This window comes from Gallinula chloropus, assembly GCF_964237585.1.
Source record: "Gallinula chloropus genome assembly, chromosome: 3".
In the NCBI taxonomy this organism is placed as follows: Eukaryota; Metazoa; Chordata; class Aves; order Gruiformes; family Rallidae; genus Gallinula; species Gallinula chloropus.
In genome coordinates this window covers 90,820,457-90,833,575 of record NC_140087.1, presented here as the reverse complement: position 1 = coordinate 90,833,575, position 13,119 = coordinate 90,820,457, and the positions used below count along the sequence as shown (strand labels likewise).

The 13,119-nt window shown below is 42.6% G+C and overlaps 1 protein-coding gene across 8 annotated transcripts in view; it reads left to right on the top strand.

Moving 5' to 3' along the window:
• Nucleotides 1-12,245, top strand: part of RIMS1 (regulating synaptic membrane exocytosis 1) — a gene marked incomplete at both ends in the record, with an annotated part of 323,509 nt that extends 311,264 nt beyond the window's left edge. For all 8 annotated transcript variants that reach the window (XM_084261705.1, XM_084261704.1, XM_084261703.1 and 5 more), the window contains 5 exons: nucleotides 2,978-3,119; nucleotides 7,145-7,257; nucleotides 9,945-10,046; nucleotides 11,533-11,672; nucleotides 12,027-12,245. In XM_084261705.1, the coding sequence (XP_084117831.1) occupies nucleotides 2,978-3,119; nucleotides 7,145-7,257; nucleotides 9,945-10,046; nucleotides 11,533-11,672; nucleotides 12,027-12,245 (716 nt within the window). The remainder of the gene's footprint in view (nucleotides 1-2,977; nucleotides 3,120-7,144; nucleotides 7,258-9,944; nucleotides 10,047-11,532; nucleotides 11,673-12,026) is intronic.
• Between the last annotated feature and the right edge of the window lie 874 nt (nucleotides 12,246-13,119).

Sequence of the window (13,119 nt, the reverse complement as noted above, 5' to 3'; positions counted from 1 at the left end):
GGTTCTTAGTCACAGGCAAGAGAAATTCCCTTCATGCCATAAAACTCTTGGTGCATTCCACCATTCTGCTTGAGGTTACTGTTACATTTCTGAGTCTACTACAGAATATTAAGGCTGAAGTTATAAAATTAAATTAGGAGGACTCCAGTTTTCCCAGGAGACATTGTGGACGTTAGTGGCTGTTTCAGGAGGAGGCAAAGGAGGATTTTTTTTTTAATCTTCAACCTGCAAAACAAAACAAAAAGAAACCCAACGTTGTCAGGGAAGAAAAGAAGCGGGATCCAGCATGGTCCGACAGAGAGCAGTGACTCGAAAAGCACCTGGGAAAAAAAGATAGTCTGGTGTTTGCAGCATGGTGAGACAAGGTTGTGGACTTGCTTATGGCCATGCACCAGGATTCCTGTTTCATGGTCTTTGCATTTAAAATCTGTGGAGTGAAGAAGACTGTTCAAGTAGCAATATGGATGTTATCCATGGTAATATAAAATTACTCCTTAGAAACAAAACACTTGTTATTTTCAGCCTCTTTGGTGGCTCAAAGATAGAAATTGCATTTCTGTAATTGAGTCAAAGGGTATTGTTTACAGTGATTATTTCTACAGACATGTTAGTCATTATCCTTTCCCAACAGCCTGGCTCTAATTCCTAAGTTTCAGCACTCTGTTGTCCAGGTGGTCCAAAGCAGCACCTCTTTCCTCCATTTGTACCAAGATCTTGTAGTTACCTTTGGTGTCTCATCACTCCCATTTCCTGAGCCGTGAATGCTCAGAGGCAACCCGTTCAGTTGCCCACATTCCAGCCTCAGGACCATATGTCCTTCCAGCCATGCTGCCTGATCTGTCTGGCTGCAGGAAAGAAGGCAGGAGCTACACCACATGGTCTCAACTGCTTTGTGGGAGCAGATGTAAAGAGGCTCTTTCAAACGGGCCCTGGCAAGAGAGAGGGGCAGGAAGCAACACCGGTGGCACACGATTAGCTACTGACAATGGGAGAATCCTGCTTTGTTTTAGGGCTCCACAGGTGGGTGATACCTCCTGGGCCACCTTTTGATTTGTTTCTGATGCTCAGCATCGATATGCTGGGCACATCATCTGTTTTTAAAGATAAAGCTCAGGTCCAAAATGCAGCATTCGGTCTTTCTACACACAGAGCCACTGAAGTTGCAGCAAATACCTTCCACAGCCACCTGCACTAAGAGTGGAGCCTGGACTGCCTGGTGTACCTCATCCTAGCCTAGTCTACCTCATGTTTAGTGGCACTGAATGTTTTCCACCGACCAAGGAGTGGGAATTTGGGTGAGTTGCAGTGGCCCACAGCAAAACCTCAGAGCTGTTGGCATCAGAAGGGAGAGAAGGTTCTGTGGAAGTAGCTGATTTCTTCTACTCAGAGGCATTTTTTTCTCTGCTCCTGGATGGCTGTAGATAAGCAAGCCCTGGTGCAGAAAGCTTAAGCAGAAAACCACAGCCCCTTTTGCTGTGGTGCTCTGTCTTCCTAGCCCAATATAGGAATTACTCCTTTTTCTCTTTGGCCGTGTTTGCTGTTTCTCCACTAACTCCAAAGAGATTACTGTGATAACTCAGGGGGAGGGCGAGTTGCTCTCTTCTGTGATTTCTCATAGCCCTCTACCAGCTCTGCAGACACAAAGCACAAAGGCCACCTATTCTCCACAGTGTGTTTAATCACCCTGAGCAATAGGCAGGCTGCACAGGGGCTGCCCAAGCCACCACTTCTGTGTGAGGAGAGATCAAGGTCTGTCAGCTTCAAACATCAGTGATGTCTGTGTGAAACAGGGAAGTGAAATATTATTTTTTTTCAGAGCAATTCAGTCTCCACAGCAGTTGGAGGTGGAAGAAACATTTACTTTTTCAGATGCTCCCCTGAGCAGACTGTGTGAAGGAAGCAGAGACTTCTCAGGCAGTGAATGAAGGGGCACTGAAATGAAGAGGCAAATGCAGGAGAATGTTTTTTTGAATGCACTGATGTGAAACTTCATCACGTCTACTACTTCCCAAGAGTCAGGAATGTTCCCATGGAGTGATAGGCTCAACTAAATGAAAACAGGACACTGAGTTTGAAGACAACACACCCTGTTACGTCACATGGAGACTTTGATGAAAGTATTTCAGTTAAAGGTAAACAAGTATCGCCATTTAGAAGCATCATTTCTGCCGCGCGACAGCAGAATTCACTGTAGATCGGGCCTTGCACTTTGAGCCTCTGTAAAGGACTGAAGCTCTCCTTGCTCAAGGGTAGCAAGAAACCTTCCAGTTGGAACTCAGATTGCATTTTAAAGAATGTGTGATGGAAGCTTTTCCAAATGGATGAAGTCTTTGACCAGTTTCCCATGATTTACATTACTCTTTATTGCTCAGTTGCAAGCCTAGACTCAATGAAGTCCATCATCTTCTACATGGATTCTCCAAAGAGTTAGTTCCACTTAGTAAGTGCTGAGGTCAGAAGTTACATAAAACTCATTGTTCACTTTGAAGAATTTCTGTGGTAAAAAGTGAGATTTTGCTGGGTCAAAACATATAATTTTGATACTAAGTATTTTGGTACATTTTTTCTGTTGGATGCATGAAGGGGTTTGTTCCCCTTTTCTTTCTGTGAGAGCTGTAACTTCTTTTGTAGTCACCCAACCTAACTAACAAGGTGGACAGAGACACCTTACCAAGTGCATGGTTAGCAGGCACAATCACAGTCATTCTTGTCCACATTCCAACTGTGTAAAGGTTATTAACAAGACACCTTATTTCCAACAGTTTGCCCTGACAAGGATCTTCAGGCTGCAGCCCTTTTAAATAGAAGCCACCACTGTTTTGCAACTGAGGAAGAGAGATTCCTTCTTCGATCAGAATAGTCTGTATTATGAAGTAGTAACGGTCAAGCCGTATCACTGTTGTTGCAGGAAAAGTGCAAGGAAAGGCTTAGCTCTGGGTTTTCGGTCTAACTGTGGCTTCTCTCTCTGTGCTTTCAGAGGCTGGCAACAAGAAGCTAAAGAGCACGATACAGAGAAGCACAGAGACAGGAATGGCCGCAGAGATGAGAAGTCGTATGGTTCGACAGCCAAGCCGGGAATCCACTGACGGCAGCATAAATAGTTACAGCTCCGAGGGCAAGTAAGTGGCATCGACAACATCAGTAATGTTGGAGAAGGTTCTTGTCTTTGTATGAAAACTTGGGATGTGAACAGAGGGTGCAGCTCCGGCTGAAGGGAATAGCTCTGTGTACAGATTCTCCCCCTTGAAACATTTGCAAAAATTAACTATTTCAGGCACATAACATAAATATATTGAAAATTTAAATTGAGAGAGGACCTCCTTGGGATTCACATTTTCTCTGTCATCAAATGAGTTCATCACAAGACAACTAAATTAGGGGCACATTACTCAAAACATAGGTGTGCTTTGTGTTATGTTTGGATTAACTCAGAGTTAAACTTCAGATGTTGTATGTAAATCCTTGTGATATGAAACTCAGTTTGATAATACTGTATACAAAGAAAGTTTAGTTTGGAGTTGGTCCAAGTTCCCTTACTGAGAACTGCAAAGCCAGAATCCAGCTGCCCCATCCGCTGAAGTCAGGCTGTGGGGAATGGGGCAGCTGCTTCCATTCACTGCTGAATGACTCCATGTGTAGGAAAGGAGAACAAAGGCAGATTTGACAGAGAAGTGTGCATGAATGCTCCAGTCCCCTCACACCTCTCAGTGGGACTGGACCTTGTGTGCCAGGGCATGGTGATCGCTAGGGAATTCTTAGAAGATGTCTCCCCACACAAGTGGAAACTGGGGGTAGATAAATCCACTTTAGAGAGCAGGGAAAAAAAAAAAAAAAGAGATTGGGACTTGTTTTACTTCATATTTTTAGATGTTTACTGTGTTGCCACAATTACTGATGTATATTCTATGAAGCATGAAGAACCAGGATAGCTGTGGTGATGTCAAGGAGCTATGTATAGGTAGAGTTTCTCCATTAACAGATGATCTCACCACTCTTGTATTTTTATGATGAGGGTGGTGAGGCACTGGCACACGTTGCCCAGAGAAGCTGTGGCTGCCCTCTCCCTGGCAGTGTTCAAGGCCAGGTTGGATGGGGCTTTGGGCAGCCTGGTCTAGTGGAGGGTGTCCCCATGCATGATGGAACTAGATGAGATTTAAAGGTCCCTTCCAACCCAAACCATTCTGTGACACTGTGATAATCCTAATAAGAATTTCAGGAGTCACATAAGAAAAAAGGCTCCATCATGAATAACTCACAAAGCAGTTAAGCAAGTTAAGAGTAAGGGACAAAAGTAAAACACCTCAGTATTTTTTCCAGTATGATCCTATGATAGACCATTACCTTTACCTTTCAGCACTTCATCTGCCATCCTTCATCCTCTCTCTAGGTCGGAGTGTCAGCATGTAAGGGACCAGTCACTCACCAGAGTGGATGACCATGGTAATGAAGGGCCCAAAAACTGGACCCTGTTAAGGAGGAGCTGTGGGAGCCTGTTTCCCTGGTTAGCAATCCAGGAGAGGTGGTAGCCCAGTGAGGATCTTTTCAGGGGAACAGCCTAATCCTTTGCTCCACCTTCAGAGTCTGTAAACAGATTTGGCAAGGCTGGGGCGGCCTGGGTCTGGATCTCTCTTGTTTCTGCCTGCTTACCTCTCGTGCCTGTTCCCCATCTCTTGCTGCCCCAACACTACCTCTGACTCTAACAAATCTCCTCATGCTTCTCAGCCCACTCATACAATATGTTTCTTCACATCTGACCTCGTTTGTCCTGCTTTTCTGATCCATGCTTTTGGCACCAGCAACTTTTCACTATGTTGCTGTCCCAGACTTTCAGTTTGACAGAATAACCAGGTCTTCCGGTTGATTTGAGATCCTCAACCTCACCTCCTGACTCCAAGCCCACTTTGCACTTGGCCTCAAGCCTTAAACACTGTCCCTAACGTCCACATCCCTACCCCAGTCCCTGGCAAGAGGAAAGAGACAGTGAGGCCAGTGAAATGAGAACACCACAAATACCTAAGATACTCTGAAGGGAAGCCCAGAAGAATGGGCCAAAGGAGGTGGATAACAACACTCAGATGAAACAGTTAAATATACTTTTCTGCAACAAAGGAAGAGAAACATTGCTTAACCAGGACACAATGCCACAGGCAAAAGGGATACCAGAGGGCCCTGTTCAGTTTGGTGCTGTACTTTGCAGCTTAGAAAACTCCGTCCGGATTTCTGTGATTCTGTGATTTAGCCATAGCTCAGATCATCAGATTCTCTGCAAAATTCCTTGAGTTTGGGAGTACTGTTAGCTTGCAGCAGCTCTGGGTTTAGATCACAGTGAATTCAAAGATTCTCATAAGAAAGATGACCAATAAAGCAACTTTTTACTGCTTAATCACTCATCCCCTGTGCGTCACTGGCCTGTTTGTAGAACATGAGTTTGGTACAACTACAAGGTGGAGGGGAAGCCTCACATAAACAGAGGTACATGTGCAGTTCCAGCTGTTGCTAAAATCCTCACCCTCTCTTCTTGTTTCTTCTGGGCCTTTTTCACACATTAGAAATGTTACCTTTAACTTGACATGTTATTTCTAGTGTGAGCATGAATCAGGTTTTGGTAGCACATTATGTTCAGACTTTCCCTATTCTTGAACAGCAAGGCTGATTGCTGGGGTTTTCCTATCTCCTGTGAGATTCCCATCAAAATCAGCAAGAACTTGATGGTTTTTTGCCTGAGCAGTGTTTTGTCTGCAGTTCACTCTTGACATTGATGTAGGCAGGTACTGGTGACCATTAGGAAATGCATATGTTAAGTTTGCATGGGCTACTTCTCTTTCCTTGTCTGTGTGTGTGTGTTTGTGTACATTACAATACTGTTTACATAGTTTATTGACGGTCTCGTGCCTCATCCTACATTTTATGAGACCAACCAGATGCGTAGCTCAGCTGAGAATGCAAATTCCTACAGCAGGTATCCCAGATACCACATCATGTTCTTCTGCTTGACCTGTAACTGCAGTTTAATGAATTAGAACTAATGCGCATTAAGGTCAATGTGCACTTCACAACCTTCATTATTACATGTATAATTAGAGATGTATGAAAAGTGAGAAGACTCTCAAGTGAACATTTTCAATGTCGCTAGTCATTCCATAGCAAAATGTAACATATTTTGGGAGAAAAAGGCCAAAGAAATGAGGAAGAAACATTTCATAGCAGGGAGAAGAGTGAACAGGTAGTGACAGTGGGGAGAGAAGCAGATTGCCTGTCTTGTCAGGCAAGGTGGACTTGAAGCTGCGTCTTGAGGTTAGATAAGTGCTCTAACTGGTGGGCTGATGGTTGAACTGGAGAGCTTGGGGTTCATTTCTCCTCCATCTAAAGAAGCCTTCTTAAAAAACAGGTTTCTTTAAACTAAACTTCTGTGGAAAGTTCCCCTTTTGGTAAATCAGTTTTCTAATTTTCTTGTTTGCTTTCTGATGGTTTGGGGACTATATATCTATTAAAAAGAAAGTGGCAATTCTGGAATATAAGAAAGGTGCTTGATAAAGCACATATGTTCTGTGATGATATATTACAGGTCAGTTTATGTCCCAAATGAGGGGAGGCTACCAACTGTAGAACCAGATGTGACTACCAGAATATTTTGGTTAGGGATTGGCATTAGGTTTAGCTCAAATCAACACTAGTACTACCTGCCAGTTTGCTGCTTCATTAAACAGCCACAGAAATCAAATTAATTTAGTTTATACATCTGTTTGTTCTAAGTGATGCAGATGGGGTTGGCATGTGTGTATGGATATAAAACAGTATTACAAGGTAAGTCAAGCATCCAGGAATGAAGAATGATAGGCCATTACATTTCATGAGGCGCTTTATGATTTCTCATACACGGTCACTCACAGTTTATTCACCTATCAGGCTCTTTGCTGCTCCTGGAGAACTCCTTAGCAAGAATTGGTTTATGAACTCCTTTGTGTAGAACATGACTGATTTGAGGGATTAGTGGGAGATGCCTCGTTCCTGATGCTGCAGAACAATTTGTGGTTGTACACCCTCGGCTTCTTGCTTTGTATCAGTAGTACTTTTGAGGTAAATATTGTAGGATGATAAGCATTAATCTTGTTTTGGTGGTTAACCAGCTTTTATTTTGCTTCAGCTTAATATTTCCTGGAGTACGGCTGGGAGCTGACAGTCAGTTTAGTGATTTCCTCGATGGACTTGGACCTGCACAGTTAGTAGGCCGACAAACACTAGCAACTCCTGCCATGGGTAAGAATAGCATGTTCTCCTCTGCTAAATGAATAATAAGCCAATCACCTAACAAACGTGGCCAGTCTACAGCACCTCTTAAAAAGCAGCTTCCTCCACTGGAAGCATGAAGGTCCTAGACACAGCCCGTGGTATCCCTAGCAGGCTAGCATACAAAATGGGGTGAGAAACAGTATTTGCTCCATATGTGAGGTGCCTGATAATCTCATTTGCCATTTTAAGTTGCATTTTTCTTCCCACTCCAAATTATTGTGGCTTCTCCAGTTGTAGCTCACTGCCAAATCTCAGCTGCTCAGAGTTTATATTTACTCTCCACAGATTGTATTGGAAGTGACAGTTTCTGGCCAAAGTCTTGTCCAAGCTTATTTCATCCAGGTCCAGAATGTGAAACTTCTGCCCACATTTGCAGTGCCCAGTAGTAAGGTGCCAATAAAGTCAGTGTTTGTCATGGAAGAGGTAAACTCTTTTTCTACAGCAGCCACCTGGGGCTATCAGAGATCTCTCTATTCCAGACCAGTCTAGGTTTCCCTAGAGTAGTGTTAGCTGTAACTTGGTTATGGGTACGGTATCAGTGTGTATGGTATGAAACAGCACAGTCCCAACTAAGTATCTTTGGAAAGATTTGATTTTTTTTTTTTAATTTATGGGGTTTTTTGGTTATATATAAGCAGTTATCAGAGATGCTTTAGGATGCTGGGCAGAGTGCTTGTTCCACGACTTTAACCATACTTTTGCTGGAAATTATAACTGGCTTCAGTACAGGAATTATATATGCTTCAATACAGCTGTCTTGAGAGAGACAGCTGTCTTGAGAGAGCTGTGTCTTGGGAGAGAAACAGAAAGAAAAATTGCAGGGTTCCAAAAGGAGACAGAAACTTTCTTGAGAATGTTGCCCCCCCAAGTACTTCCTGAAGCAGGGCTTGCTGTGTAAGTCCACATAACTGCTACTTTTCTAATGCATTAATAAGCACCAAAATTGTTGAATACATTTTTTAAATTTTGAAAAAGAAAGTATTTGTGAGATAATTTGCCCAATAAAAATCTAAGCGGCTATATTGATTGATAGTAATGTAAGGGTCTAGATTTCTTCTCTTTAATCTTGTCTTCTGCCTGAATATTTTTCCACATGTTGCTTGTTGTTTTTCATTTCTTAGAGCTTCTTTATTTACTAAAGGCTCAGGTTTTGGCCCCTAAGAAACCCGGCTCAGTCATACTCGACAATTTTCAGACTTTCTATCTTGTAGCATTTCACTAACAACAAGTTGAAAACAGTTTGTATTACCACTCCCCCTTCTGGTTCCCTGTCGCATGTTTTATTTTGGATACGTGACGTGGAGATCTGAGCTTAAAACACCTTGTTGGAGTTCTCCTGAGAACTATTAGTGTGGAACAACGACCTCTATTTATTCAAGCAAAGTTTGATTGATAAAAAAAAAAAATCTTCCCTGCTGCTCAAGAACTTAGGTACAAACACCTGGTAAAGAACTGTTAGACAAGCATGTGAAAACCTCATGCCAGTTAATTTCAAAATGACGCCTTTCTAAATCTGGAGCCCAATTTCTGTAGTTCAGGACTCTCTATTTTTGGATGTGCTTTCTAGACAGAGTTTATATATCAAATATACCCATACTCAGGTGTTTCATGTATATACATATAGTAATTGCACAAGTGTCCCATAGCTGCCCGTGTCTTACTGTGCATTTTTTATTCTAAGTGGCCTGTTAGATTTCTGCCCAGCTGATTCCACAATATATGAAGCCACAGAGATCTAGTGCTTTGAGCACTGGCCCATAGTTGCATTTTATTGATCTAGATCAGCACAGTGCATAGATAGTCTCAAACTGAGCCGTTTCCCTTTCCTGCAGGAAATGTCATCTGTCTGAAGTCAGGCCGGGAGACACGTTTGACCAGTTAGTAGTGGAAGCAGCTCTATTTTAACACATTGCATCAATTTATGCATACCAACCATGGGTGTGGAATGTTGATAAAAAAAGGAAAATTGTATGTGGAGACTTTTGCAGGAAAACAAAGCCCCTTTTTTATGCTCCTGGAGGACAGGACATCATTCTCTGAGGCAGCACTATGACCATGGGCCTCGTCTGGTTGGTGTCTCTGCCTTATGCTGAGGGTCCAGTCAGGCAATTGTAGCTACAGAAGGTGGTTTCAACGTTAGCCTCTACCAGCAGTTCTCCTTCATGCTACATCAGACAAGGAGCCTTCACACTGCCAACTCTTGTGTTTCAGCTTGGAGGCAAAAACCTACAGCCGAGGGGATTGTTTGGGGTTTAGGCGCTCTTGAGTGTGGGACCACTGTCAGGGCAGTGCGTGTCAGTGACTGGGACACTGAGGTAACAGTCCTAGGTAGCAATTCTCAAGATCACCAGTGCAAAACTAAAGGTGCAGTGGTTATACCATAGCATTTCTGCCCATTTGCCTCCCTCCATGGATCAGAAATACTGAGCTCTGGTATAAACCATACAGCAAGAGAGGGCACTGTGCTCCCGAGTACGTATCTTTTAGTCTGGTTTAAAGATGGAGAAATTAAAGGGATCAGGAGGAGAGATGACAAGCACACTAATGCAGCAGACTAGTAGCAAACCAGTCTTTCTGTTTCTCACTCTCACACCCTACCTTATCCAGTCTGTACATTGTCTCTAAAGCATGGGCTTTCTTCTTCTCCCTCTCAGGTGACATCCAAATTGGAATGGTGGATAAAAAGGGACAGCTAGAAGTAGAAGTCATTAGAGCCCGTGGCCTCATACAAAAACCTGGCTCCAAATCTACCCCAGGTAAGCAAAAAAAAACAGACGATACATGAAGAGAAGATGAGAATATGAAATGTGCTGATGAAGTGGGGATTGGAGATTTTTTGAGTTCCTTGCTAGCTGTTGCTACATTTGCATTTGTTTGGTTTGCTTTCCAACAAGTCATGTGTGCGTGGATATTTTCTTGCTGCCAGTGTCCACTTATTACCACCTTGCTTGACCAGTTGCATGCTACCTTGCAAGGAATGACTTTCAGGAACTCAACATCTGTTCTGAAAGGAACATTTGCAGAAATATTTCTGCCTATCTTGGGCGAGTCATGTATCTTAGAGTGGCTTTGTCGTAGAATCATGGAATCACAGAATACTTCGGGTTGGAAGGGACCTCAGAGATTGTCTAGTTCCAACCCCCTGGCAATGGGCAGGGACACCCTCCAGTAGACCAGGTTGCCCAGAGCCCCATCCAACCTGGTCTTGAATACTGCCAAGGAAGGGGCAGCCACAGCTTCTCTGGGCCACCTGTGCCAGACCTCACCACCCTCATAGTAGAGAATTTCTTCCTAACATCTAATCTAAACCTGCCCCCTTTCAGCTTAAAGCCATTATCCTTTGTCCTATGACTGCACTCCCTGATGAACAGTCCCTCTCCCACTTCCCTGCAGCATCCCTTTAAGTATCGGTAGGCCTCAATTAGGTCTCCCTGGAGCCTTCTCTTCTCCAGGCTGTAGATGTAGGTGAAGTCCTTTGTGTTTGTTCCACCTCAAAACAGGAGATGGAGGCCAGACAAAAGTGCTTGGAACAAACAGCTTAACAGACCCACATACCAGCATCTTCTGTCCACCACAGTGCTTCAAGAAGACAGCTTGCTATGCTAGTGCCAGTGTCCCTAATTTGTATAGTGAATGAGATTTAAGATTGTATCATTTTATAAGGACATTTTTTGAAGTTCTAGTTATTTATAGAAGTCTATTAGAGGAGATTTATAATCACTCCCACAACCACTGCTTACTGTAACAACTGGAACAGCTGGTTTAGATAACACTTTGCCAAAATAGTACTTTAAAACCTCCTTATGAGCTGAAGATGAAAAAGCAATTAACAACTGTGTTATCGGAGTGACTTAGTTTTTAAATATTCCTTTCAATGAAACATCAAAGTCTTTTGTTTTGAAATGTCTCTGACCCGTAAACATACATGGAGAGTCCAGAGTAGCTATCAGTGACAGTTAATTCCTGGCAAAAGAGAAGTGTTTTTAAAATGACAGACATGAAATGCCATTGTTGTTAGTAACGTCTTAGATCATTACATTCAAAGTTTATAAAAATCAAATTGATTTCTTATGGGCTGTGTCATTTATTTTATTAATATAATTGTATTCAGATTATACAGTGAAGATAACGTGTCATTTTCTTTCCACTCGGCTTCCTTTTAAGGCATTTGTTCTCCAGCTCAGATGTGTGATGCAGAAGTTTTTAAGTCCAGACATAAAATTAATGATGTTCTGTTTGCAGCTCCGTATGTCAAAGTGTATTTGTTGGAAAATGGAGCATGTATAGCTAAGAAGAAGACGAGAATTGCACGGAAGACCCTTGATCCTTTGTACCAACAGACGCTGGTTTTTGATGAAAGTCCGCAGGGTAAAGTCCTTCAGGTTAGTTGCTTCATAATCCCATTTTAGGCTATCATTTGGAGGAGCCCTTGAGTGTTTACTTAAGTCTAAGCAATAGGCGTAAACCCATTCCAACTCACTAAGCATTTAATTTTATAAATACCAGCAAACACGTCCTTGCAGCTTGTGGTTCCAGACCTGCAAAATGTCTGGCTGAATTAAACATTTCTCTTTTGTTGACTCTCGCTCCTGTTCTGCCATGAGGTTTTCCCACAAGAGGGAGCAATCATTCACCCTTATGAGTAACTTTTTCCTTACACTGCACATAACGAAATACAGCAGGAGTGAGTGGGTCCGGGGACAAGGCTGAACCTGTTGTATTTTATGTCCTTCCAGGTAATAGTTTGGGGAGACTACGGCCGAATGGACCACAAATGCTTCATGGGAGTTGCCCAGATCCTTTTGGAGGAACTGGATCTGTCCAGTGTGGTAATAGGCTGGTATAAATTATTTCCACCTTCATCGCTAGTGGATCCCACCTTGACTCCCTTGACACGCAGGGCTTCCCAGTCGTCTCTGGAAAGTTCAACTGGGCCTCCCTGCATTAGATCGTAGTAGCAGGTGCTGTCTAATAAAAAACATCACCCCGGATAACAATCGGAACAAGATATCCCATGATCAAAAAGCGCTGTTGGAGAGAGACAATCACTTCTGTTTCTGCTTGTAGTAGTTATCCAAAAATATGTCTGAGTTGTTTGTCAAGAGATGGCTTAAACTGACAGAACAAAGGTATATCACATATGGCCAATCTATTAGCGGCTATCACCGATGCTTATAATGATACTAAAAAAAAAGAAATCATAAAAAGAGAGAGAGAGACACCTCTAGATTCGACCCAAGTCAAAGATGAGCCAAACTGGAAGCTCTCACTCTGTTAACAGTGTTGTATTTCTCACAGTTCGACAGAGCCCTCAAGCAGTGTTACCTTCCTGGTGTTTCAGCAGTTTTTCTGTACTTGTCACTTCCACCAGTTTTTTGCCACGTGATTCTGCTAGTTTTGTAGAAGTCCTCACAATGCTAACAGAAACCCTTCCTTTCCTTTTTGAAACCAAAACAAAAAAGGGCTGAAACATATCTCTGTAAGCATCGTTAAAGTATTCGACAGCCACAGTTACAATTCCAGCGAGTTCCAACCGTTTCTCAGTTCTGGTGCTTCCAGGTCTCTCCTGTGGGAACCCAGAACAAATGACCAATCTAAGTTATATTCTTAAAAATAAATAATCATTACAGTGCCACTTTTTTCTTTGTAAAAAGCAGATATGTTTGCATTATATAGAATAACTTTTATGTTTATGATGTTTTGCATGGAAGAATTTTGAAGAATTCTGCAACTACTGCTGGGGACTGGTATAAAGCAGCTTTAGTCTTAATTTTGACATTGAATATGTTACTGGTAATGCATTTTTCCTCCTAGAAATGGAGAGGAAAT